At 44.8% G+C, this 26,461-nt stretch overlaps 1 protein-coding gene and 1 long non-coding RNA gene across 10 annotated transcripts in view; one reads left to right on the top strand and one right to left on the bottom strand.

Moving 5' to 3' along the window:
- Positions 1-2,541: 2,541 nt before the first annotated feature.
- Positions 2,542-26,461, bottom strand: part of Mab21l3 (mab-21 like 3) — a 73,749-nt gene continuing 49,829 nt past the window's right edge. For 5 of the 8 annotated variants that reach the window (XM_048814560.1, XM_048814559.1, XM_048814561.1 and 2 more), the window contains one exon: positions 21,638-23,709. In XM_048814560.1, coding sequence (XP_048670517.1) covers positions 23,476-23,709 — 234 coding nt within the window. In that variant the 3' untranslated portion in view covers positions 21,638-23,475. Of the gene's footprint in view, positions 5,356-21,637; positions 23,710-26,461 lie in introns of those variants that run through there. The other 3 variants (XR_007351774.1, XR_007351773.1, XR_007351772.1) reach the window with 3 other exon arrangements.
- On the top strand, positions 14,175-26,086 carry LOC107156191. Of its 2 annotated transcripts, none has more exons than XR_001505331.2 (3): positions 14,175-14,332; positions 18,903-19,053; positions 22,575-26,086. It is a non-coding gene; the product is annotated as an uncharacterized LOC107156191 (long non-coding RNA). The 2 variants fall into 2 exon arrangements; XR_001505330.2 differs by having other exon boundaries at positions 14,176-14,484.

The following is a 26,461-nucleotide window of genomic DNA, read 5'->3' as shown; positions in this document are numbered from 1 at the left end:
AGCCACCTAAATTAATTATGAGGGAATGCATCTTTTCCATCCTCAAGTTCCAAACCAGAAAGAGGCGAGAGCACAATAATATCTCACTCTGGACCACAGCTCCAGGAAGGACACAGGCCATTCCACCATTCAATTGAAAGCCTGGAGAAATCGCGAGTGTGTGCTGGGGCGGCCGGCAGGGGGCGCCGCGGGCGCAGGTGGGAGCGCCACGCCCTTCCCGCGGCGGCGTCAGTGAACCCCGCTTGCCCAGCCCCTTTCCGCTGAGCGGTGCTCGACCCCGGTTTTCCTCTTCCCACCCGCGCCCCGCAGATCGCTTTGCCCGCTGCTCCTACGCCCCCTCTCCAGTTACCCCAATCCGGGGACATCGGACCCCGACTGGTGTGTTAGGCGACAAAGGGCGCAGGATGCACCAGCAACCGGTGCAGCCTAGGTAGTCCCCTCCCCGCCCCGCCCTTGACTCCTCCTTCCTCTCCGTCTTCTCTCCTTTCTCCCCGCCTCTTTTCACACCCCACCTCTTCCTTCTCTCCCCACCCACTGCACCTCCCCCTTTATGGAATGGCCCAGAAAAGCTGGTGCTGCCCACAGCGGTTCCAGCAGCCCTGTGACCTTTTCTCACTTCTCAGAAGGACCAGGAATAACATCTCCGCAGACATCGCTGGCTGCATGTCTCCCCCGCATCCTGCGTCTGCAGCCCCAGAGACCCCATTCCCGGAGCCCTTTCTAGTCGTTCTTAAGCCCCACACTGCGCTGCGCAGCATCCTGCACCCGCAGTGAACTTGACAGATTGGTGGCCCCCAGACCTTGCCTATGAGAGGGCCATGCTGAAATGAAAACAAAGCCAGGACACCCTCTGCCTGCTGGAATCTGGGTGCAGACAGTCCATGGTGGGGGTGGGGGTGGGGGCGGAGATAGTAGTTCCCGTGTCCCCTGGGGTGGGTTTGCAGCTCTCGCTTCAGGATCCTTCTGGCAAGGCAGGCCACAGGCAGAGCAGGCCTTGAGAGTCTTCCAGGGCTCTGAAGCCTCTGACATTTTCTCCTCTGTGCAGTGGGCTTCACTATAGGTCACACTGCGCGGTGGGAGAGAAAAAGAACCGTGATCTGAATTGTTGTTGAAAAAGTGTTTACTTAAAATCTTATTAAGGTTTATTTTTAGAGCCTATGCCTGCTGGCCTTGTCAACAGAGACAAATTCTAGGGGGTCTCTCTGCTCTTGCTGACCTTTAATAAAGACCAGAGAAGACAGGAGCAGGGCGAGGCAGGCTTCCTGTCCTGGGTGGGAAGTTTTGTCCTGCTGATATCCTCACCTGCCTACACAGGGCTGCATCCCCCAGGTACCCTGGGTATCCCCAGTAATGCCAGGATAATGGGGGTCCTTTCTAAGTGTGAAAGGGCATTATCCCTGCCTGCTTCCAATCTTAAACCCTGCAAAAGAAGTCTCTCTCCTTTCCCCTTCCAGCAGACCCAGGGAGAAAGTCAGATGGGCTGTGGGTAGTCTTATAATAAACAATTATGAAGTGCTTCCTACATACATTGCAGATAGTGCCCGATGTATCTCTCAGTATATGTTAAGGACAGAGTGACTTGTTTAAGTCTTACCACACCCTGTGAGGTATATATTGTTCCCCATTTTATAGGTTAACAAACCAAGGCACAAAGGGCCTAAGCAATTTGCCCAACATCATAGAGCTTTCTGATTATTTTCCCCATCATAAGAAAATCCCCACCTGGAGGCCTGCCTGGGCCCTCCTGGCCAAGGAGCATCACTGAGGGCTGCCACACACTGGGGAGACCTGGACCTGGGCACTGGAGCTGAGGAACATGAGGTCATATGCAAGGAGAACCGCTGCAGTGGGACAGACAGTGCGTCAGGCCTTCTAGAGCAAGTGCCAAGAGCTGCTGTCCCTGCCAAGATGCAGAATCCATGGCCAGCATCTGCCTCTTTGAATACGTTTCCTCTCCTGAGGGCCCACCAGCAGCTTCGTGTCCTGCTCTCCAGCTAACTGAAAATATACACATGTTTAATGGCCCCCTTTGTCCCCAGTGTCCCCAGCTTTGTAGGGCAATGTAGAGGCTATGATTGAAATTTCAGAGGCAATTGGCCATGTCCCAGAGTAATGCTACTTCCACTGGGAACCACCCAGAGACAGAATGACTAGGGAAAGAAGGACCCTCACCCATGGATTGTGCCTATCCAGGGTGGGAAGACAGGCTCAGGCCAGGAGATGGAGGTATGGGGCACAGAAGTTCTTGGATACAGCCTTGCCATGGCCCCAGGGGATCCTGGGCACTGTGCTTTCATGGCTCAGGAACTATGTTTCAACCAGATGGTTTCCAGCTCCTTTCTGATGTGTCCAGTGGGGTGTCAGCAGGGCTAGGACAGAGCATGAGGGGAGAGCAGAAACCAGTGGGAGGACAGGGAGAGCTGGAAGGGTTCATACCCTATCGGGACAAAATCAAGCTGCCTGTCTTTGCAAGGTAGGGCCCATATCACCTCAGAACATTGCTGGGGTCTGAAAACAGAAGGGACAATGTGAAGGCAGCTGTCATCTGCAACTGAGTTGAGAATCACAAGAGAGAATACCCATAGGCACACACAGAAACACAGCCAAATATCTCAGCCCACACCCCTACCAGAGTGTGCACACAGATACTTTAACACACTCTGTGCCCTTCTTAACACATGCACATATTTAGAGAGTGCACCTACGCACACTCTAGTGGGCAACAGTGAAGACACCACATGACAACCTGGTGAGAGGGACCCTGGTGAGATACACAGTTGTCCCCTTATACTGGCATGCAAGTCCACACCCAGATATGCACCATGGCAGACTCCTGCACGCGTTGGCTAGTGTTCCTGAAGAGGGTCCCTATGGCCCATTGATGACCATGCCCAGAGAGCTGGCCTGGAGCCCAGGTGTCCAGCAGCTGGTCATTCAGAGGTCAGCTGCTCAAACTGAGGCTGGTTGTGGGAAGCTCTGAGAATCCCAGGAATTGCTCTGGAAGTGCTGGGCTGCCTGTGGGATTGCACACACCCAAGCTGTGGGATTGCTGGAGACACTCTGGGAACGCCCTGGGGAAAGGACCACATTGTTCACTCTGGATGAGTTGAAGCTTCCATAGGGGTTCCTCTTCTCATATGGCTGGTGCTAGTCAACAGTACTTCTTGGTTCCATGGTGTCCCAGCTTTGGATGCCAAGTATCACAGTGCCCAGAGTTCGTTCTGTACCTAGAACCACACAGAAAATCACCAGACCTGGAGGCTGCACAGTGTGAGGTTTAAAGCCCTGTTATGGAGCCAGATCACCTGGGGTCAAATGCATGCTCTGCCACTTGCTAGTCCCTTAACCTCGCCAGGCCTCAGTTTCCTCACGTGTAGTGTAAGATAAGAGCAGTATTCGACTTAACTCCTGGGCTTATCAGGAGAATTGAATGACAGAATCCGAGCAAAGTGCTGAAGCAGTTGTGTGTCATAAGCACCAAGGTGGAAGGAAGACAGGTGAGAGCAGGAGGCCCACAGGCAGGAGACGCAGGGGGAGGGGCAGGAGCAGGTGGATGATCTGGAAATGACCACAGACCCGTGTCTGGGCTGTCAACTTGGATATTCTGGAGGCAAGATAAATAAGAGCATAATTCCTGTAACCGTATTTCCTCACAGAGCACAGTGTGCTCTGCCAGAAAGCCGCAGCCCGCAGGAACATTTTCTCATTACTATATAATAATATCAAAGATAATGTCCTAGCTGTTGAAGGAGTCCAGAGCACTTAGAGATTGCATATTCAGTGCCTAGCTTCGTAGGCGCTGGTCTGGGTTGCTGAGGCTGCCAGCAGCCAACTCCAGGCTGCTCCTGCGGTGGGGATGGCAGAACCCAGGCCAAGGGCGTCATGCAGAGCCGCCATACTCAGCCACAGAGCTCTGTCCTCAGTTCTCCTGTGACCCATGCAGAGAGGTCATCCACTCGGGAGTCCCCCTCCCTGCTTAGAAGCCAGCTTGGTGGAGCTCCACAGAAAAAAGAGATCCCTCTTCATTGCTCTGGCCACAGGGAGGGGAAGCTGCAGGCCTCTCCAAATTGGTGCTGATGTTCCTGCCTCCTTCGCAGCCTCTGTGCCTGAGAAAGTCCCATGTGTGGTGGCAGAGCAACTAGAGGGAGAACTCACAGGGGAGAGCAGGGAATGACTCCTCTTCTGTCCAAAACAAGCCATTGCTGCATGGTGGATTGTTTCCAGAATGGCTTCTGCTGTGGGATCACACTGGGAGAGAGACTGTCTCCTGCATGTGAAGGAGCCACCCAGTGAAGGACTGTATGTGTCCTAGGAGATTTCAGAGAATTGATGGCTTGATAGGGCCACTGCGGCAAAGTAAAGCTGCCCCGGATCAAGAGTCTGATGAGAAGACTTGATCCATTCTCCACGCTTAGGCCGCATTTAATAGTCTCCATTTAGAAGAAACAGGGATGCACATGGCTCCCAACATGAAGGCTTCATGATGCCACTAAATGCTGATCTCCTGCCTTCCTAGGCTCTCAAATCTCTGTGCTCCAGGGCTGACTTCTACACACCTTCAGCAAAGGGTGACTGGGCTATTCACCATTTCCCGAACACTGTCACACCTGGAAACCCCAAAGTCACACTTTCTACCTGTGCTCCTGCAAGGTCTGGGCCACATACACATGTCATAAGATAAGTAAGACCCGTCTTCCCAGTGTTGAATGCAGAGACATGCACACAGTAGGTGCTCACAGCTTTCCAACACCTTCCCGTTGCTTAGAGTATAATAGGAGCATAGACAATAAACAATAACCAACATCTACTGAGGCAAATTGTAGGCCCAGAAAGGCTACCTACTTTTCTTAAAGCAGCACAGCTCTAAAGTGGTAGGATCAGCATTTGAACCTGGATATAAAGTCCAACATCTGACAGACACAAATCTTCTGGCACTGGCCTCTGCCTCCTCTCTAGCTTTAGCTCTTGACACTGTTGTGTTCCCCTAATAGTCTCTGCACCTCCTCTCTCTCTCTCTCCCTCCCTCCCTCCCTCTCTGGCCTACTTTTCCTACCTCATCATTTCCCCAGCTTCACTAACCCTTCTCCTGGCTAATGCCTTCTTATCTTTACAGATTCATTTTGCCTGTGACCTCGCCTTGCAAGGTTCCCCTGATCTGTTTATCCTAAGTCCCCAAGGCAGAGGTGGGTGCCCCCCTTTTATGCTTCTATGCTCGTGACCAATGACTAGAGTGTCTATTTTCTCCAACATGATTATGGCCTCCTTAGGTCAGAGGGTCGTCTTACCTGTTATGGAACCCTAGCTCCTGGCAGTGTGGTTGGAACTTAGTCGTTCCTTGTTGAGTGTGAACTTTTCCTGTGAAGAGCAGAGGAGACGTCTTTAGACTGTGTAGACCACAGGTAGGGCTCTCTTTTTCTCCTTCTTCCCCTTCCGACTCCCACTTTAAAAATGTGGGGACCATTCTAAGAGTGCTAAGAAAACCAGCTGTGGACCTGAAGTTCAGTATACTGTCTCCACTGTCATTGGGTAAGATATTTCTAAACAACAACAACAACAACAACAACAAAAAACCTCTTAATTTAGTGATTTTCACGTGAGGGTCACACAGGCATTTCAAAATGGAGGAGGTCCAGGGTGGGCGGATGATTTCAGTTGTCATGAGCACTAGGGGGAGCTTAGCAACACTCAGTGTCCCCTAGCCAGGGGTGTTAAAGATTCAGCAATATACCTGCCCTGCAAATTTCCCCATAGAAAAGACACTGGAGAATCAATTCCTTCTCAGATCCAATTTTTCTAGCAGTGCTGAGAAAGAGAAATGAGATCACAGGCCTGGACCCTGGAGGTAAGGACCCTTTTTGGTTCTTCCTGGGATCCCAGGCTCAGAGCCCCACATAGACTTCCATGTACCTGAATCTTGCCCACTGGGCTGCTGAGGCCTGGCAGGGGGCGGTGTCTCAGAGTTGGCTGTGGCTTACTACATCTTCTGAGGGCTGCCCTGGGCAGAGCTAGCCCTAAAGAGTCAGAAGGGGAGGGACTAGAAGATTACCCGAAGGCTCAGAACTGAAACAGGGCTCCCTATGAATGAACCAGCATCTGTCTGTCTTGAATAGGCCAGAGCCATATCTGACAGACCTGTCCCAGGATGAGTAGGAGCGCAGAGATTCATGTTGTCAGGTTTCATATTGTATTTTATTAATTTCAAGATAGGCTCTCTCTAAGTTGCCGAGGGCCTTGCTAAATTGCAGCTGGCCTTGAACCACACCTGGCTGCCCCCACCTCTCAATACTATTATAATAGGTATTATATTCTAACATTTTTTTTGAGGGGAGGAGGTACCCAGATGATAGTGGCATTCTGTCCAATAACTCAGGGCAGCCCCCTGGACCTCCTCTTTCTCTTTCCATTCAACATCATTATATATCTGTACTTTAGTCGCCTGTAGGTACTTTAGTAAGATAAGTAATACTCTCAACATGAAAACTAATAAAATAGTAATCTAAACCCTTTTTTAAGTTCTAGTAGGCACTTTGCATAAGGGAAAAACCTAAAAGGGTACACATAAAATAAAAGGTTAAGTCATCCTTTTGAATAGCTTTAACTATAGTTCCCCAAGCCGAAGAGACCTTAGTTTTAGATTTGAACACAAGAGACTGAGCCTGAGACTTCTTCAGGCCTTTAATAGACATGAGTGAATTCTTTGCCCTCTTACAGTCTTTAATACCCTATTTGTAAAACCAAAATGGTCAATCCCTTTCTAGCTTTTTTCCCCCCCTGGGGTGATTTTGGTAATCCAGAAGAGATGAAACATGTAGATGTCCTTTCTGAGCTAAAAAGCATCATAAAAAATACAAAATCCCTTCGGATATTTTGTTTTCACATAAATCAAGATCTGACTCTTCATAAAATTTCCTTGTGCTTTAGAATTCTTCCTCTTTAGAACAAAGTAGTTATTTGCATGAGAAAACAGGTCATATCGACCTTTCATGTTGGGTCCACATGCTAAGGTAGAAGGATTAGTTTGGAATTCATAGAATGACTTGGAAGTTCCATGATAGAATTTCATAAAGCACTGGGGGATTTATTCAGGCAGTTCACGTCCACATCAGTATCTACATTCTCCCCACTATCGGAGGTGGCCTTGGGATTGTTGTCTTTCCCACGTCAGGGCAAGTCCACAACGTAGGTGTTGTTATCCATTTTTCAGATAAGAAAACTAAGAGAGTTTAAGTAACTAGCTCAAGGAAATTTAATGAGAAATAAATCATGTTCTTTAAAATTAAAAAAAAAAAATTCTGTTAAAGCTAGTCATTTGAATCTTTGCTAGAAGGCTCTTTAAAACAAATATTTTTCCTGTCAAATCACCAACATATGCACAGTCCTCCTTCAGTTAAAAAACAAAATATGCAAGTGCAAAATAAACTGAAGGGAAAAAATGTAAATTACAAAAGTTTCAGGAGCATGGCTCTTAATCCACTCTTCCTAAATAACAAAAGCAGATCCCACAAGTCAGTTTTTGAAAAAAAAAAAAAGAAAAAGGGAAAGAAGGTGAAATATGGCTGGAATCTTCGTGAAGGGTGAAAAAGACTTGGTTGTAAGAACTTTTGATTTGTTAATTCTCTTTCTTGTTGGTAGATCAATCATGTATCTCAAGGGATAGGATTTACTGTCACCTCACATTTCCCTCTCTGTTTCCTTCTGTAGGGAGCCAACGCCCTCTCAGCTGAAGCTAATTCTTTCTCTCTTGCTGCTTGCCATCTTCGTTCCTTTAGCTACATTGACCCTGGCCTTTCTCCGGCCTACACAGACCAGAGAGCCTGCTATGGTTTTCAGGTGGTTTGTGGCATGTCCCTCACAGTTTTGTGTCATGGAAGCTTGGATATGTTGAACAGTGGTGGAACCTTTCAGAAGTGGGATCTAGTGGAAGGTGATTAGGTCTTTGAGATCATTTCCCTTGGAAGGAATTGCTAAAGTTCCTGTGGGAACATGGTTAGTTCCTTAGTTCCTGCAAAAGCAAGTTGTCATAAAACGAGCAAGCCTGGCCACTGAACCTCTTGGGACCACCAGTGACCTCATCCACTCCCATGCGCTCCCAACCTCATGGCCATTGGCCAGAATGGCCCTCACCAAAGGATGAACAGATGGGGCCACCTGATCTTAGACTTTCAGTCTTCAAATCTGGGCTAAATAAGCCTCTTTCAAAAAAAAAAATAGCTGCCCACTTTCATTTATCTTGTTACAGCAAGAGAAAACCAATAAAGAGGTTGAAACTCAAAAGCTGATTTGGTTCACTCTTAGGACAGGGCAGCATGCTCCAGGGTCCAAAAACAAGTCACTTTACTGTGGTGAGTCCTTGACTTCCAGTGGCTTAGGTCAACTTTTGACAAGGCAGAAAGACAGACTAAGTCTGTGAGGTTGTAAAATGTGAAAGAAGTAGAGTGCTTTTTCAATATCAGCTTGATCTTTGTCCTCCCTCTCTACCTTCACCTTTGCTGGTCCAGAAAATCATGTAAATCCTGCTTTCCTGAAGGGTTGAGGTGCTGCCTTTAACTTCTGGAAGAGCCTCAGTCTAAGAGTCTGGTTAGTTCACTCTCCAGATGTGTGTGAGTTGGGCAGACCAATGTACCAAGTGACGGCAGGCCTCTGGGAGCGAGAGGAGGCCAGGCAAAGCTTCCCTCACTAGAATGGACTTCCCTCCCCTAAGGCCTTCCTTACAGAGGTCCTACCTATCTAAGGCCTACTTCACCCCTTGACCTTGACCACTCCACTGGAAGAGGCCCCTATTGCAGTGCTGCTCTGTATCCATAACATGGCAGCAGCATGTCCCACCCACCACGGAGCCTCCCACTTGTCTGTGTGGGTGTCTCCATCTCTGTCTTAGATGGTCAACTCCTTGGGGGCTGGAATTGAATCTCAAGCAGCCTGGCTCGTGATTTGAACACAGTAGGTGCTCAGTAAATTACTTAGTTTTTAAAATAATAGCTTCTTTACGTTTCTGTAGCTTTTAGGTTTACTGGTTCTAAAAATATATGTGTGGAAATCTCAAAACACTTGGAGATTCAACAAAACATGTATCAGTGATTTCTTGTCGGAAAGGAAGTCTTGAAAGAAAGTAGAAAATATTTTTAACTGAATATAAATAAAAATATAGCATATCAAGATTTATAGGATGTACCAAAGGCAAAGCTTTGAGAGAAAATTTATAGGAATAAATGCTTGTATTATAAAAGAAGAAAGGTGTCAAGTCAATCATCTAAGCTTTCATTTTATACAACTAGAGCAGGAAGAGCAAAATCAATCCAAAACAAGCAGGAGGAGGGAATAATACATTAAGTGCAGATATTGATGAGAATGAAAACAGAAAAACAATAGAGAAAAACCAATGAAACTGAAAGAAAGTTCTTTGAAAAGATCAATAAAATTAAAAACAGAAGATGTTTCTTTGAAAAGATAAAGAAATTTAAAAACATTAGTTTAAAAAGGAGAGAAGACACAAATTATCACTCTCAGAAATGAAAGGTACACTACTAGAGGTCCTACAGACATTAAAAAGATAACAACATTATGAACAGCTTCACACACACAAATCTGATATCTTAGATGAAACACAGCAATTTCCTGAAAACTTCAATCTAGAAATTCAGCCACAATGAAATAGCTAATCTGAGTAGATTTGCAATGATTAAAAAACAGAATTTGTAATTAAAAACCCTTTGAAAAAACATCTCTACATCCAGATGGTCTCACTGATAACTTCTATCAAACATTAAAAAAAAAAAAAATAACACCAATCCTCCCAGAACATAGATGAGTAGTACTTCTCAGCTTATTGTATGAGGCCAGAACTACCTTCTACCAAAACCAGACAAAGATAGCACAAGGGAAATAATTTCGGAAAAATATCCCTCAAAGGAAAGGGTTCATTGCTAGTCAACAGGTATATAGTTCAATTATGTAAGATGAATAAGTTCTGGACAACATAATATCCACAATTAACAGTGCTGTAGTATATAGTTAAAATTTTGTTAAAAGGATAGGTCTCATATTAAGTCTGTTACCCCACACACAAAGGCAAATTGAATCCAGCAATATATTAAAATAATAATACACTATGACTAAATTGTCCTTTGGTAAATGAATAGAGCAATGGACCTCCTGCATTCTCATTGTTGTAATGGTTACACAAATCTATACATGTACTGCGATTCATAGAATCATACACACAAATGCACACATAATCCAATTTTATTGTATGATAATTTTAAGTTAGGGTCAAAAATTTATATTTTGCATGTGATGTGTTACCGCTGAGATGATAGTAACCAGCACTTTCATATAATTTACTTCACTCAAGTGAATTTTTTCCCTTATAGTTTTTCAAAGGGTTTTTAGCTATGAATTCAAATTTCTAATTATTATAAAACTACTCAGGTTATTTATTTCATTATGGCCCAATTTTCTAGATTGAAGGTATGTGAAACGTGGGTATGTGGGAGATGGGGAGACTGAGACTCAGAGAAGTGTTCATATGCAGAGCTGAACCACAGGCCCGAGCCCTCAGAGAAGGGCCCTGTCAGCAGAGGCTTCTATGACCTGTCCCCTAGCTCTGCATGTGTCTCTCCAGGTGGTGTTGGAAGTGAAATCCTGAGTCCTCAAGACAGAAAACACAGGAGAAAAGTTTTCCAAGGCCACAGACTCCAAGTCTCACTAGAGAGAGTAAGAAATTGGAAACATACTCCCTGAAGTCCTGATTAATTGAGGTGGTGGGAAGAAGTGGGATGGAGGAATGTGCTACCAACACGATTGCATATTCGGATATCTCTCTTCTTTCAATTCAATTAATATTTATCAAATACCCCAAAGGATATTTGTCCAAGCAATGTTTTCAGAGAAATAGATCTCCATGACCAGGAACCATTTTTAGGGAACTTAATTATAAAATAACACTGAAGATACTGGAAAAAAAAAGTTTTTGTCAAAACTTTGGAACCTATTCAGAAACTTTGAATGAGCAGGGGGTACATTTTTTTCCCAGTGACCCAACATCTTGGACACTGTGCTCCATGCGGCTTCATTCTGGCTGATACATCCCAAGGCAGAGCCATTCACAGCCATTCCAACGCTGCAGGAATAGGCCTGCAGTAATGAGTGGATTCTGGAAAGCTAAGAAGATGGAAAACGGAGTCTGAGACCATGTGGGAAGAGAAGAGAAGTTTTCAGGTTCTTTGCCCTCTGTGGTTGGTGAGTGGCAGAATACGTTCACACACTGACACTGAGAATCATAGCCAAGAGCAGGAGAGGACTTCATCTAATATCATATTTTCTGAGAGCACCAAGCAGAGGAGCATGCTTTTAATTGCATGTCTCATGGGTTTGCAGCAGCAAACCTTAATAGAAGAGGCACATCCCTGGGAGGACATATTTTAGGAGAGAGTAAAAAAAAAACCCAGTTGCTTCTCAGGCAGTTTGAGATTATCCTGAGCCCAGAATTCTTTCTTCCTTAAGAACCCAGAAAGTTAGACTTAGAAATTACATTTCTAAATATACTCCTATCCAAAGGGTTTCTGTATTTGGAGCAGATAGCCTACTTTATTATCCAAAGGAAGCCAGTACCAAGACCCAGGGTAATCATGGCTTAATGATTATGATTATGGGATGCTTCATTTTATAGTTTACTAAGTAACTTCTCACACCCGATCTCATTTGGTTTTCCAAGTCAGCAAGGCAGGCTTTATGGTCCCCATTTTACACACAAGGACCTTAAGCCTTGGAGAAATCAAGGAACCTGTTTAAAACCTCTTAACAGATATGTGGTGGGGCAGGGACAAATCCAAGGTTTGTGCCCTTCCACAGATACACACCGAGGACCACTGCACAGATGGCAGATGTGATGATGTCAGGCAGTGTGGAAGTTACAAAGGTAAATGAGACTTGGGTTTGCAAGATAGTATTTGATCACAAAAAGGCAAATTACAAGTAGACTGTCACAAAGGCCAACAAATCCAAGCACTCCTCCCCTGCACTCTTGGAATCTATTGTTTTCTTATTTGTTTGTTGGTTTAGGTTCTGTCACCCAGCAACAACAAGCTCCCTGTGATTAGGAACTCATCCCTCTTAGTTGCCACTGAATTTCCATACATGGAACAAAATCTGGCACAGAGCTGATGCTTAATACATATCTGTTGGCTGAATAAACACATGAAAGTATGGGCCTCCTAGAAAGTTTCAAGGAAAAGGAGACTTTGGGCTGGGCCTTCATTGGGAAGTGGATGTTTTACAGGCAGGTATGGGAGCTGCACTTGTTCTAGACAGAATGTGATGAGTGAGCAGACAGATAAGAAAAACAGGGCTGTGTGCCGTGCTGGGTGAGGTGGCTCACCTCTGTACTCCCAGTAGCTCTGCAGGCTGAGGCAGGAGGGCTAAAGCCAGCCTCAGCAATTAGTGAGGCCCTAAGCACCTTGACAAGACCCTGTCTCAAAATAAAAAAAAAAATTAAAAGGGCTGGGTTGTGGCTCATTGGTGAAGCACCCCTGGGTTCAATCCCTGGTACAAAAAAAAAAAAAGAAAGAAAAGAAAAGAAAAGCAGAGATTGTGTTTGGCAGAACTGTGAGGAGTATGAGGAAGGGAAGTGAGGTTGGGGCTACTTCATGGAAGACCCCAAGTGGCATTTATTCAGTTGGCAACAGGAAACCATTTGAGTTCGTGTCACAGAGGAGAGGCTGGCCAGAGCTTTGGATCAGTGTGATGGATCTGAGAGTGATACTTCATATGCCATAGAGGGGAATGACTGGTGGGGGCAGGTGACAGCAGGAGCCAGAGAAGAGGTGATAAGGGTAGAAGTACTGGGGCTAGGAGGAAGAAGGGCACTTCACAGAGAGAACATTCAGGTCTCAGAAAACCCCCTCAACATGGAGGCTGAAGGACCTCAAGGATGATATTGAGGTTCCCAGGTCAAGTGCCTGGAGAAGTCAGAGAAGGGAGGGATGACACGTTCCATTGGTGCATCTCATGTTTGAGTGTCCCATGAGATAGATGTCTAATGAAAATGTCCAGCCAGTTGTCAGAAGGTCAGAAAGATGGGTGTGGTCCAGCTAGCCCATCTGATCACTGAATCAAAAACAGTCATTGGGTTGGGCTTGGTGACACACACCTGTAATCCCAGCAGCTTGGGAGGCAAAGGCAGGAGGATCTCTAGCTCAAAATCAGCCTCAGTAAAGATGCTAAGCAACTCAGTGAGACCCTGTCTCTAAATAAAATACAAAATAGGGCTGGGGATGTGGCTCAGTGGTCGAGTGCCCCTGAGTTCAAGCCCTGGTACCAAAAGAAAAACAAAACTAAAAACGGTCATTGGAACAGTGCTAGGGAAGCCTTTTATGGTAGCCTGCAAGATTATAGGATGCAGAGCATTAATCTCAGAAGGGGCTGTGAGCTCACCTCCTAACAGAGGGGGAATCTGAAGCCTAAGGAAGTCTATTGACTTGCATAAGTTCACACAGCCAATGTGTCCTCCATAATTCTTATAGGAGGTCAGTTAACTTTTGATTTTTATTTTTTTATTTTAACTATGTGTGCACTTGCGTTCACATGCTAGGGAGGAAAATCAGGCTCTTGCTAGGCAAGTGTTCTACCACTGAGCTGCCACTAGCCCTCAGTTAACTTTTAAGTGATTGAAATTTTAGTATTTTTATAATATTTTCTATTTTAATGAAAAAGTTCCTGATTTGCATCTCTCTTAAGTCTAAAGTTGATTAATGCACTGTACTAAGGAAACGGTGATAATCCTTTCTGTTTGTAGACTTTGGCTGCCACCCAGATGTGAGCAGGATCCTAAGGAATCAGGTATAAGATGGTGGTGGATTGGGTTTTATTTTATTTTTGTTTTGTTTTTGGAATGCCATTTTCTGCTAGGGTCTCCTATATGTAGCCATCCATGAGGCTCACAGCTGAAGAAGACAGACTTTTCTTCAGTCCTCAATTCATAACCTTTCACCAAGAAAATGTTATTGAACTCCTGGGACATAGAGGGCAGGAAGAAAACCAAGCCCTTTACTAGACCCTGAATTCCTTTCTTCCTCACCTACAGCACATTGTACCAAATACAAACTTCAGGACTTTCAAGAAAAGCAAATAAAACCCCAACCATGTTGCAAAGGTTATCTGGCCTGTGGAGAAAGCGAATGATTAACTTTTGTAAAAGTGATTTTTGAGGATTTTTACAGCGTTCAAAGGTCCAACTCAAAAATTTTAACTTCGAGTTCCACCACTCTCCCCTTCCCAGGAGGACACTGACCCATGTCCAGGTGTGGAGTGTCTGTCATGGCAAGGACAGGGAATGGTATGTGTGTGTCCCTCCCAACCCAGCCCCCATCCTTTGGTTTCTGCCAGGCTCATTTGGCTGAAGGGGCCAGCCCGAAGGTCTGAGGCTTCCACCTTGAACCTGGGTCCTGGTCTGCTTTGTCTCCATGTGTCTCTACTGTCACCCGAACTGTGAGTAATTTATTATGACCAATACCAGAAGAATATGACTGCCCACATCCTGCTGGTGACTTGGGCAAGTACTTTTTTCTCTGTGAGCCTCCAATGCTCATGAGAAAAATGGGTTTAGGGTATCCACCTACCTCAAAGAATTGCCAAGGGGACTGAATGAGATAAAACACCAGGCACCCCCAAAATGTGCTGGGCACAAAGGAAGTGTCTGCAAATCTTGGCGACCCGTCCTTTCCTCTTCCTGAGCATTTCTCACTCACCCACCCATTCTCGACCCACGAACCACGACGCCTGCTGGATCTCCTACTTTCCCCTTTGCTTTCTCCTGGGGATTATCTAAGAAAACAGAGTCCACAGGAACACTACAGGTTCCTTCTCTCTTCTGCACCCCACAGCAGCACACCAAGTGTCCAGATGAGCCACCATGTGGGTTGAAGTGGCTGTGCCTCCCCCCCCCCGGGCAATAAATACTTTCCCCTGAAAAGAGGGACCCCTCGGAGGGCAGTGAACCTGTGCATCAGGACAGCCTCTCTGGGCGCTGAATGGGCTAAAAGGGTTGCTTCAAGGGTGCAGAGTTCCCTGGGGGTCGCTGTCAGCGTGTTCTCGGTTCCCCCAGAGTCGGCGTGGGCGGAGGCGCCCTGGCCCAGCGCCCGGGAGCCGCACAGGTACGTGGCCACTAGGCTGCGGCGCCCCGCGAGGTCTGCAGTGTCCCCGCCCCCGTGCTGCCCGCGGGCGCCGGTTGCAGCAGGCGGAATTTCCCCAGGGCTTTTGGAGCACTGCGGCTGTGCGTCCACGCGGAGAGGCCGCGGGCGCCCCCTGCTGCTTGAAAGGAGGATCACAGCCCTAGGCAGAAGGCGAGCTCCTACTCCTTCAAGAGCTCAGGTCCTGGTCACAAAGCTAACGAGTTGCAAACGGTGGCCCCTGGAGAGATAAAACCAAGGACTGGGAACCTTATTGATCCCCCTGATATCACACTGTACGAACAAAGAACATTTTGGCAGGAGGCTGAAGAGGAAAGAGCACAGGAGAGGAGGAGGGACCTCTTGCTAAGGGGTGTGACATTCATGGAAGGCTAGGAATTTGGAGCCCGGCTCCCTTTGTACCTGGCACCCACCAAATGACCCAAACTGTGCTCTTGCTTGCTCATCTGGTTGCTCAGGCGGGAAACGACAGATCTGGGTTCTTTTTAGTAAGCACCCCAATGTGTTGGGTGCCCCACCTAGTTACATTTTACAAGATTCTGTGTTAGGTTCCCAAGGTGTTTTATTTACTGGCAATGGCGTTCTTTCACACAGTGCATTTCTTCACGGGGTCCTTTGTGTTCAGGCGCTCAGTGGGTTGGGTCCTGACAGAAGATTCATGTGGTACAAAGTCTGAGAACATAAGATATAAACTCACAAAAGAAAGTCAGTTTGCCAAAAGTAAAGCTGGGTGAATGAGAGGAAATAAATGGTCTAGACTCAAAGACAAAGAATGGACAGAGAGCTTCTGCCAAGACCACTACTGTTTGTCTCCGTGCTTGGCAGGAAGGGAGGGTGAAGGCCTGAACTCTCTTCAGGCACGGTTTGTTTAAGTGCAAAGGATTTGTGTTGCTCACGCAGTCCACAAAATGCATGCTGGATCCCAGCTAGGGTAGTGGTTTCTAGCAGACACCTGCTACACAGTATCTGCATTTAGCTGTGGCTGCCAGGGATCTACAACCCAACACTGGGCCTCTGCAGCATTGGTGTGCACTGCTGCATGGAGCTGCGTTCTGCACAGCGAGAAAAGAGCCAGGCCCTTCCCAGAAAACAGACTTCTACAGCTAGGGGTAATTTTTCTTTTTTCATTTTGATTCTTTAACCTCTCGAAATGCTATATCTCTAGAGGAAAGAGCCTGGCTTGAGCATCAAGAAAAACTGAGTTCAAGTCCAGTCCCTGCCACAAACAGATACATGTCATGGAACAAAATCATCCACTCATCCATCCACTCATTAATTGCTCCAACTATCCATTTAGCAAATATCCATAGAGCATCTACTATACACTAGATGTGGTGTTAGGTGCGGGGATATAGTAGTGAATAAGACAAACTCTATTTGCATAAAGCCTATAGTCCAGAAAATAGGCAAATCACTCTGCAGAGAGCAGGGCACAGAGGCTTGCTGTGTAGGCTGGCCAGGGAGGAGTGAGTCGGGTCAACATATGGGAAAAGGAATGATAAGCCAAGGTAAGCAGGTATAAAGGTGTACAAGAATGATCTTGGCGTGTTTGGAGCAAAGCGTCATGGGATTGGAACAGAGTTCAGGAGAGTGGCCATGGGCAAGGGAAGAGAGAATGGCAGGAGCCAAACCACATGGGCCAGCAGAGGGAGTTCATGTGCATGTTACAAAGACCTCCCTGGCTTTTGGGTAGGGAAGGCTGAGGTGGGATGGGACATAGTGGCAAGACTGCTAGAAGGGCAAGGTGATGACTTGACCTGGAGTGGGGAGCCATATTGGACTACATGTAGAAAGGTGAGCCAAAGATATTGCTAAAGTTTCCAGCTTAGGTCAGACTGCGTAACCAGCATTAGAGCAGATTAGGCACTTAATATGACTTTCCCACTGACAGCACTAGAATTGTGGCTTCAGCCTGTACCTCTAAAATACATCCCTAGGTAGGAGGAAAGCAAGGAACACACAGGCTCCAAAACTAAAGTGAAGCCAGGACCTCTGGTAGGTGAGTGGGCAGCAAAGTTTTGCCCCCGAGGGGTTTGCTGACTCAAGCCATCTGGAGCTTTCCACGGGCAGCTGCACTAGTCTATGGCTGGCCCAAGAGGGCAATCTAGCAGGAATCTTCTGCATAAAGTTGGGGCTCAAAAGGCCACACTCTCAGAATGGGGGTGACTAAGGAATAAACCTGTCATGAGGAAGGGAACTTGCTTACTCTTATGGTTTAGATATGAGGTGTACCTCCAAACTCCTGTGAGGCAATGCAAGAGAGTTTGGAGGTGAAATGATTGGGCTACGAGAGGCTTAATCTAATCAGTGCATTAATCCACTTGAACATATTAACAGGATGGTAACCATATGCAGGTAGGGTGTGGCTGGAGAAGGTAGGTCACTAGGGCTGTGCCTTTGGGGTGTATGCTTTGTCCCTGGTAAGCAGAGCTTTCTCTGCTTCCTAATTGTCATGTCCTGAGCTTGCTCTCCTCCTCCACACCCTTCTGCCATGATGTGCTGCCTCACCTTGGGCCCAGAGCAATGGAGTCAGCTGTCTATGGACTGAGACCTCTGAGTCCCCCCAAATGCTTCCCCTCCTCTATGTTGCTCTTGTCAATCTTTTAGTCATATCATAAAAAATTAAAAATTAAAAAAAAACACTGAATAAAACACTTTAATCTTGGCACTGAGTGAAAGGAAAATATATATATCACCTAAGGATTTGTTATAAAAAAAAAAAAGGTCTCAAATAATTTAAATCTGGCTTTGAAAAAAAAACCTACAAACATTGAATTTAATTTAAATGGTCTTGGGTTGGCAGTGTTCTTGATTAACTGACAAAATTAAAAGTAAATCCTTTTATGTACCTCAACTTCAACCCAGACCTCAAAGAAACTCCCGCAGGTAAAACTTAAAGGAAAAATAAACAGCTCACATTAAAAATTTACAAAGCACAGACGAAACAAGCATTATTATTGACAATCAAAAACAAACAAAAAACAGACAACAGAAGCAACCCATCAAATATTTCTGATGTTAGAACTTGCATGTATGGATTAAAATGCAATTATGTCTGTTATGTTAAATACATAAAATAGAAGCTTAAAAACAAAGGGTAGGAACAAGAGACCTTGCACAATCAGGCAGGTTTAAAAAAATAGCAGAATCGACCTCCTGAAAATGAGAAACAAAACACTGGAAATAATATTCAGTGGATACACTACACATTAGATTAGATGCAGGTGAAGAGAGAATTGGTCAATTGGAAGACAGATATCCAAATTTATCCAGAATGGAGTTCTGAGAGATAAAAAGGTATAAATTCTAAAACAGAAGTTAAAAAATACAGAAGATAAAATGATTTGAGACTACTACATATCTAACTTAGACTTCTGTCTGTAGAGAGAATAGGGGAGTGCAATTATTTAGAGTTAAATGCCCATAATTTCCCAGAATTACTAAAAAAAAAAATATATAAAGTCTAAGAAGCCTAAGACTTGAGAGACAGAGAGGGAGAGAAAGAGAAAGGATACTAGAAGCAGCCAGAGAAAAAAGGCAGATACCCTGCAAAGAGACAAATAGAGCATCTGTGAATAGCAACTATGGAAGCTGGAAACAGTGAGAAAAGCATCTGTAGGAGAAAACAATTGTTGTGAACCTAAAATAGAAACTCAGTTTCAAGAATGAAGGTGGATAAGGGCAGGTTCAAATGAAAAGCATCCACTCTCTCTGCAGGAAATTCGGAGCAATTCTCCAGGGAGAAGGGAAGGGATCCCTCTCTGAAAGTCTGAGATGCAAGAAGATCCGTAAGTGAAGATTGGGGGCATCAAAACCAAGGTGACAAAATATGATGAAAAATTTTATGCTGGTAAATTTGAAAACTCAGGTAAAGACATTTCTAAGAAAGTAATACTTAACACATATGCAAGTAGAAAAAAAAAGTCCAAATAGCCTTTATATGTAAAAGTAAATGAATTAGTAGTTTAAAATCTTCTGACTAGGAAAAATACAGGGCCCAGCCAGTGTTTTAGGTATTAGAACGAACCTTCAAGTAAAAATATTATTAAAAATATTAAAAATACTAGAATAGGATAGGAAAAAAAAAGAGCATTTCCTAATACTGGTGAAACATACAACCATAAAATTCTAGAGAAAGTACTGGAGCACATCCTCAAGATCTTAAGAAGGTGATTTTTAAAATAAGATATCAAATGTGTTTTGTTAAAATGGAAAAAGTCACTGAAAATTCACCTACTTTAAAATGGAGAATTTAGACCAGTATAATCACTATGGGAAATACTTTGGTATTACTCAATAAATTTAAGTGTGCATATATTCCATGGACCAAAATCTTGTCTCTCTCTCTCTCTCTCTCTCTCTCTCTCTCTCTCTCTATATATATATATATATATATATATATATATATATATATATTACTCTTAAAACACTGCATCTGAGGACCTGAAAAGTATGCATAGAATATGCAAATCACCAAGAATATGCAAATTGCTAAAACTAGAAAAAAATCCACCTCAAGTACAACAAAGGTACGTCCAGTATAGCAGAATCCTACAGGGGAAGATTATATCACAATGAAAAGCAACCCACTCTGGGTATCTCAGAAGGATTCTAGGTTATTCTTATGTTAAGAGGCAATCACAGAAGACTTTGTTCAGTTGGATTCCATTTACATAAATCTCAAAAACAGGCAAAACTAAAAACATTTTGTTTGGGATAAATGCAGTCATATTTGGTTGATTCTGAGACATACCTTTTACTCTAACATTTTAATCTCTCTAAAAAGACATGCATCTTATAACCAGTGGTGTCTTGCACGTTTCTTTTTTTTTTTTTAGGCACCATTATGCATCTCACAATGTTGGGGGTTTGAAATTCAATGAAATATAGTAGGTGATAAAACTATTTTTAAAAAGTGACAGAATGACTAACACAAAATTTAGACCTATGATTACCTGTGTTCAGGAGGGGAGGAAGGAGGCTGAGGGAAGGAAGAGGTACCCAGAAGCATCCCAAAGTACTAGTGTTTTTTTGTTTGTTTGCTTACTGGTGTTTGTTTTATTATTGTTATTTAAGCTTATTAGACTTTTGCATGTAGGACTATCTTTCACAATTCAAGAAAAAAGGTGTGCAAGTGGTGGAAGTATAATATTTTTTTTTTTTTTGCCACTGTGACCAAAGAATTTTAGAGAAGAAAAAATGTATCTGGCACTCATAATTTCAGAAGTCTCAATCCATAGATGGCCAACTCCATTGCTCTGGGGCCAAGGTGAACATCAGGGTAGAAGGGTGTGACCCAGGAAAGCAGCTCAGGATATGACAGTCAGGAAGCAGAGAGAGACTCAGCTTGGCTCACCAGGGACAAAATACATACCCAGGAGCACATCCCCTGTGCCCCACCTCCTCCAGCCACATCCTGCCAACTAGTTACCACCCAGTTAATCCATTCAAGTGGATTAATGCGCTGATTAGGTTAAGACTCTAATAACCCAACCCCTTCACCTCTAAACTTTCTTGCATTGTCTCACACATGAGTTTTGCGTGATACCTCCTATCTAAACCATAACACGGGGATGCACATGTGCATCAGGAAGCTGTGTAGAGAGGTGGGGGGAGAGAGGCAGGGGGCAGTTGCAGGAGGACACTGCAGGGAATGAGTGGGAAGATGGGGGAGTGGGAGCCATCAGAACCACACATGCAGAGACACCGGCCTTTGAGGAGTGACACTTCCTCCATTTTAATAAAAGGAACAAAAGGAGAGCTAGGCTCATGGAATTTGCAGTGGAATTTTCTACATGCTTTCCTTGGGGGGGGGGGGGTTCTGCTTTCTGTATGAAGAATATATAGGGCTGGGGATATAGCTCAGTTGGCAAAAGTGCTTGCCTCACATGCACAAGGCCCTGGGTTCAATCCCCAGCACGTAGAAGAGGAAAGAACGATGGAAAGCCTTTTTTTTTTTTTTGGAGAAATAAAAAACAAAAACTGGCCGGAATAAAGGAGAAATGATCTCAGACATTTCTAAGCTGTGCAATTTTTCTCTGGTAACAGAAAGGTGCCGGAAGCTCCACAGTGCCTTGCACAGGTAGAAAGACTGGAATTTTTGCTAAAAACGGCAGAAAAGTTCGACAAATCAGCATTAGCTGGAATCCACAGTTCCTGGGTCTCTTGGTTGGAGGGGTCAGGTGTAGGTGATGGGCTGAGTAGGTGACACCTGCTGGGCTCTGGGAATGGGATGGGCAAGGACCTGGCTCTTTTCATATGTGGTTTTCTGCTGCCATCTGCTGGCTGATAGTGGGAACACTCAGGAATCTGCAGAGAGTCCTAACTTCCTCCACAAACCTTAGATCTTACTGGGAAAGAGGCAGGGAAAGCTACTAGAATCAGACTGTGAAGTATGTCAATCCCACCTTCTACACACACACACACACACACACACACACCACAACATTTTGATCAATGATACAGTAAACTTTTACTTTTTGGCATACCGTGACTGCATAATATAATGTTTTAAAAACTAGATCAAGATGTTTGCATCATAAAAACAAAACAAAACAAAAAAAATCATTACATCTGCCACTTTTTCAAAGATGACATTTTTCAAGATCCAAGAATATAAGAATTAGAATGCAAATCTTGTGGATTTAACAAAGCACTGGTTTGTCCGTAATTTCATGTTTTCAAAAAATCTTAAATTTCTTGTATATCTGTTAAGAATTGTTTTGATATTTTAAAATCATAATGTCCTGTGTGATAATCTAGGGAATCCCACCATTTGGTTACAGTACTTTTGAAAATTTAACCATTTTCATTTTCAAAGGTGAATTTTCATCAAGACAAAATCAGTAGTTTGTGCTTTTAGAAATTTCACTTCATTATTTCTACTGGGCGGAGGGATGTTCAAAAGTAATAAAAGAGTGCTTTGAGTTGAGAAGCATTAAGTAAATGCCAGAGAAACCATTGCGCTTACCAAGAAATCCTAGAATTCCTGGTCAGCTGTGCTGTGCAGGATGTGTTGCTTTGTGGCCTTCAATGCCCCTTAAAATAGGTAGGTATGAAAGCTGTCAGTGCCCCTGAGTCTCTTGAGCCCCAGACTTCTGGATGCAGTCACCTGAGCAATTATTTAAAAGGCAAGTCAGATCCTGATACCCCACTTGCTTTGGGAGAGGTCAATGTTACACCTTAGAATAGAATACTGATCCCTTATCAGCTTTGCAGGGTCACAGGATTGGACTCATCCTTGCCCCTTCAAGCCTGTCCTTCCATGGTTTTCATTTTCGTCCTTTGTGCATCTTTCTGTTTCAACATTCTGTTTATTTCCTTTAGAGCCCTTGCTTCATCTGTAGTAACTGTTTTATTCATCTGTTCATTTCTTGTCTTCACCACTAGGTGTCACCCCATTCAGTGGGTCCATGTTGCCCTCTCTGGTTTTCCCAGTGTCCAGTGAACATTTATTTACCAAGGAATGAATAAGTGAATGAGTGATTTGAGCAAAGGAATATGTCACTCCAAGCAAGTTCATGGTATGAAGCTCATTCTAGAAGTAGAAGGAAGTTCCATTCCTGCATCCTGGCGTGGGGAGAAGAGGTCGGTAGCTGGCAGTGGGTGGATCCTGGACTCCCACTAGCCCCCAGGACTACTCCTGCTGTTCTTAGGAGAATACCAGTAGAGCAGAGGCCACTCAACCACAGTGTAGGAGGGCTGAGGGCATCAGAGGTGTGCAACGCTTAGGTGTGACCGTTCCATCAGTGTGTGGATACCCATCCAGGAGGCAAACACCGGCTCCTAAACCAGCTAGTAGCACTTTGTATTGCTCCAATGTCCTTCTGTTGAAAAGGTCCCAGCAATGCCACAGGCTCGAAGCCCTCTCCAAAGAGGGCATATTAACATCTCCATTTTACAAATGGAAAGATAATGGGCCCATGTTCAGTGGGCTAGAGAACACTCGTGGGCGGCAAGCTCCTGTCTGGCCTTCCAGAGGTTCTCCCAGTCAGACAATCAGAGCCGGAGTAAGAGAAAATAAACCAGAACTGTCATCAGTTCAGAATCAGTGGCTTGGGAAGCTTGATGAGAGCCGCCCCATGAGAGGTAGCTGGGGTGAAATGCTTGCTTAGCTCCAGAGAGGCCTGGGTCGGACATCTCAGGACACAGTTTTCCCTCTCTGGAGTCCCGAGGTGGTTTCCTCTGTCTCTCTCCTGGGTAGGGTCCTGGCACCTGGGGGAGAAACCACCTGGACAAGGAGCTCAAGCCAGAATGGAGTGTGCGAGGGTCTCCGAGGCAGGGCCAGCCCTCAGGGCAGGCCGATCTGGGGGTTCTTCAGGAAGAAGGCCAGTTTTTGGGCTACGGAGTCCAGCTCGCTGGAGTTAGCATATTGGAGGAGGTTGCTCTTTGGGACGAAGTAGTGCTTCAGGAAGTGCTGGCTCACACACTTGTGCAGCTTCCTCACCAGGCGCAGGAGGGCTTTGTGGAACACCTGCCAGTCCTTCAGGTGGGGATACTTCTCACAAGTCCAGAAGAGCACAGTCTGCGGAAGGAAGAGGGAGCGTCAGACGTGGTTTTGGGGTCCCTGAGCGGAATATCTTCAGAAACAAGTACTGAGTCTGTGTGGCCTTGGAAGGAGGGAGAGAAGAAAATGGGACCAGGAAAATGGGTCCTGCCCTGAATTCATGATCCTCAGTCTCAAATGGGCACTCAGCCTTAGCCAGTGGGTCCTCTCCCTGTCTTGGCTGATTTATTCTCTCACTCTCCTCTAACATTTCTAGTGATCATCACTCTCCTCAAGTCTGCAGCGGCACACACCATGCCTTTGTCTTCTGTTTTAAAGGCAACATGGAACCAACCCCTCATCCTTGGAAACCCAAGAGCTCCCTTTACCCCTTCTGTTCCACCGCTCCTCCTAGCCAGGGCTGACCCCTGCACAGGACCCAGATCCTGCCATCTTGGAACTGCGTATGATTGCTCTCCCTCTTGCTCCATGGCTTCTCGACCGGTTCCAACTCTCCTGCTCCTGACCCCCACTTCCCTTCGGTCCTAACTCTTGCCTCTCTGCAAATCTAGGTTCCCAGTCACTTGTCATCATTTTCTCTCTTTTCATTCATTGCCTGCCTCCCATCCCCTCCAATATGGCGTCTTCTTCCATTAATCCTAAAAGGGCCGCTCTTGCTATGGCCCAATGATCTCCATGTCTCTCAGTCCAACCAGACTTTTTCAGACTTGGCTTTATCTGCCTTTCAGCTGATTAGATTCCCGTCTACGCCCTCCTCTTTTGAGTCACTCTTCACTCGGCTTCCAAGCTAATCTACTCTCTGGGTGTTCTCCTAGCATTACAGCTACTCCTTGGCAGAAATATCATCCTTGACCCACCTCTAAATGTTGGAGTTTCTGGGGGTTTCCTTCCCGCACCACTTCTCCTCTTTACCTCTCTTCCCCAGCTCTGTGTTCCTCCCACCACAGAGGCTTTAGTTCCCGTTAATGTGGCTGACCTGTAAATGGTTTTCTCCGGCTCTGACGTTTCCTCTGATCTCCTTACCTGTTTCTCTTGGATTTCTAAAAGTTATCTCAGTCTCAACATGTCCAAACTGAACTCTTGGCCTTTCCACACAGCCTGATCTGCCTTCAGAGTTGCTTATTCAGTGAGTTATGCAAGACACAAACCTAGGAGTCATCCCTCTCCCCACCATGCCCAGCCAAGTCCTGCCCAAACTCCTGCCTAAGTAATTTTCAACTCTGCCCACTTACTTCATCTCCAGTGATAACACCCTCTTCCACACCACACAACATTTCACCTGGATCCTGGCAACAACCGTAACCAGTCTGCACCTACTGCCTTCACTGTTTAGCCTGACCCCACCCACACTGCAGTCCTCATGATCTTTTTGAAATATAAATCTTGGTTCCTTCTTGTCTAAATGCTTCAACTTCTTCCCACTGTTAATTAACTAAAAGTACAATTTTTTAACATGGTTTGGTCCATGAGGTTTGGCCTCAGCCTCCCTTGCTAGCCTTTTGACAAAGATGTCAAGAAAGATATGGAATCGGGTGAGACATCCATCAACAGAGCAACGGATAAAGAAAACCTGGTACCCATGCACAATGGGGTGTCATTCAGCCATAAAGAATGGAACCCTGCCCCTTGCAGGAATGTGGATGGAACCGGAGGACACTATGTTAAGTGAAATAAGTCAGACACAGAAAAGCAAGTACTGCATATTCTCTCTCATATGTGGAAGCTAAAAAAAAGTTGATCGGAATATGGAATGGTGATTACTAGAAGGTGGGAAGGGTGTAAGGGTGAGGTTGGGATTTGATCAGTACGTGTCATGTGCATTAGGGGAAATAGCACACTGAACTTCACGAATGTGTACAATTAATACATGTTAATCAGACATAAAATAAGTATTTTAAAAAGAACATTGGAGAAAGGACAATCTCTTTAATAAGTGATTCTGGGAAAACTGAAGAGGGGTGTTGTGTTTGTGTGTGTGTGTGTGTGTGTGTATACATACATGAACATACATATATAATGTATATGAATATAAATAGTATATGAATGAAACTAGATTTCTATCACCCTATACAAAAGTCAACTCAAAATGGATCAAAGAACTAAATGTAATATCTGAAACTATGGAACTACTGAAAGAAAACATAAGGGAGACAGTTCAAGATATTGATACAGGCAAAGATTTTTTGGATAACACCAAAAGCATAGGTAACAAAAGTAAAAACAGACAAATGGAATTGTATCAAACTAAGAAGCTTCTGCACAGCAAAGCAGTCGACAAAATGAAGACACAACTGCAGAATGAGGGAAAACCTTCCCAAACCACGCACCAGACAGGGATTTATATTCAGAATATATACAGGACTCGACACCAAAGGAACAAATGATCTGTTGAAAATGTGGGCAAATGATTTAAATAGACATTGCTCAAAAAAAAAAAAAAAAGAAAGAAAGAAATACAAACGGCCAACAAATATATAAAAGATGCTCCAGGTCACTAGACATCAAGAAAATGAAAATCATACCCACAGTGAGATACCATTTCATCCCAGGTAGAAGGGCTAATTTCAAAAAGACAAAATGTAAACAGGGTGAGGATACAGAGAAAGAAAAACTTGTTCATTGGTGGTGGAAATGTAAATGAGTACAGCTTTTATGGAAAACAGTCTGGAAGTTCCTCCAAACACTTAAAATAGAACTACCACACGACCCAGCCATCCCACTACTGGGTCTGTGTTCAAAGGAAATGAAATCAGTGTATCAAAGGGAGACG

This window comes from Marmota marmota, unplaced genomic scaffold, assembly GCF_001458135.2.
Source record: "Marmota marmota marmota unplaced genomic scaffold, marMar, whole genome shotgun sequence".
Taxonomy (NCBI): Eukaryota; Metazoa; Chordata; class Mammalia; order Rodentia; family Sciuridae; genus Marmota; species Marmota marmota.
The sequence above is the reverse complement of the archived record's forward strand: the minus strand, read 5'-3'. Positions and strand labels throughout refer to the sequence as shown.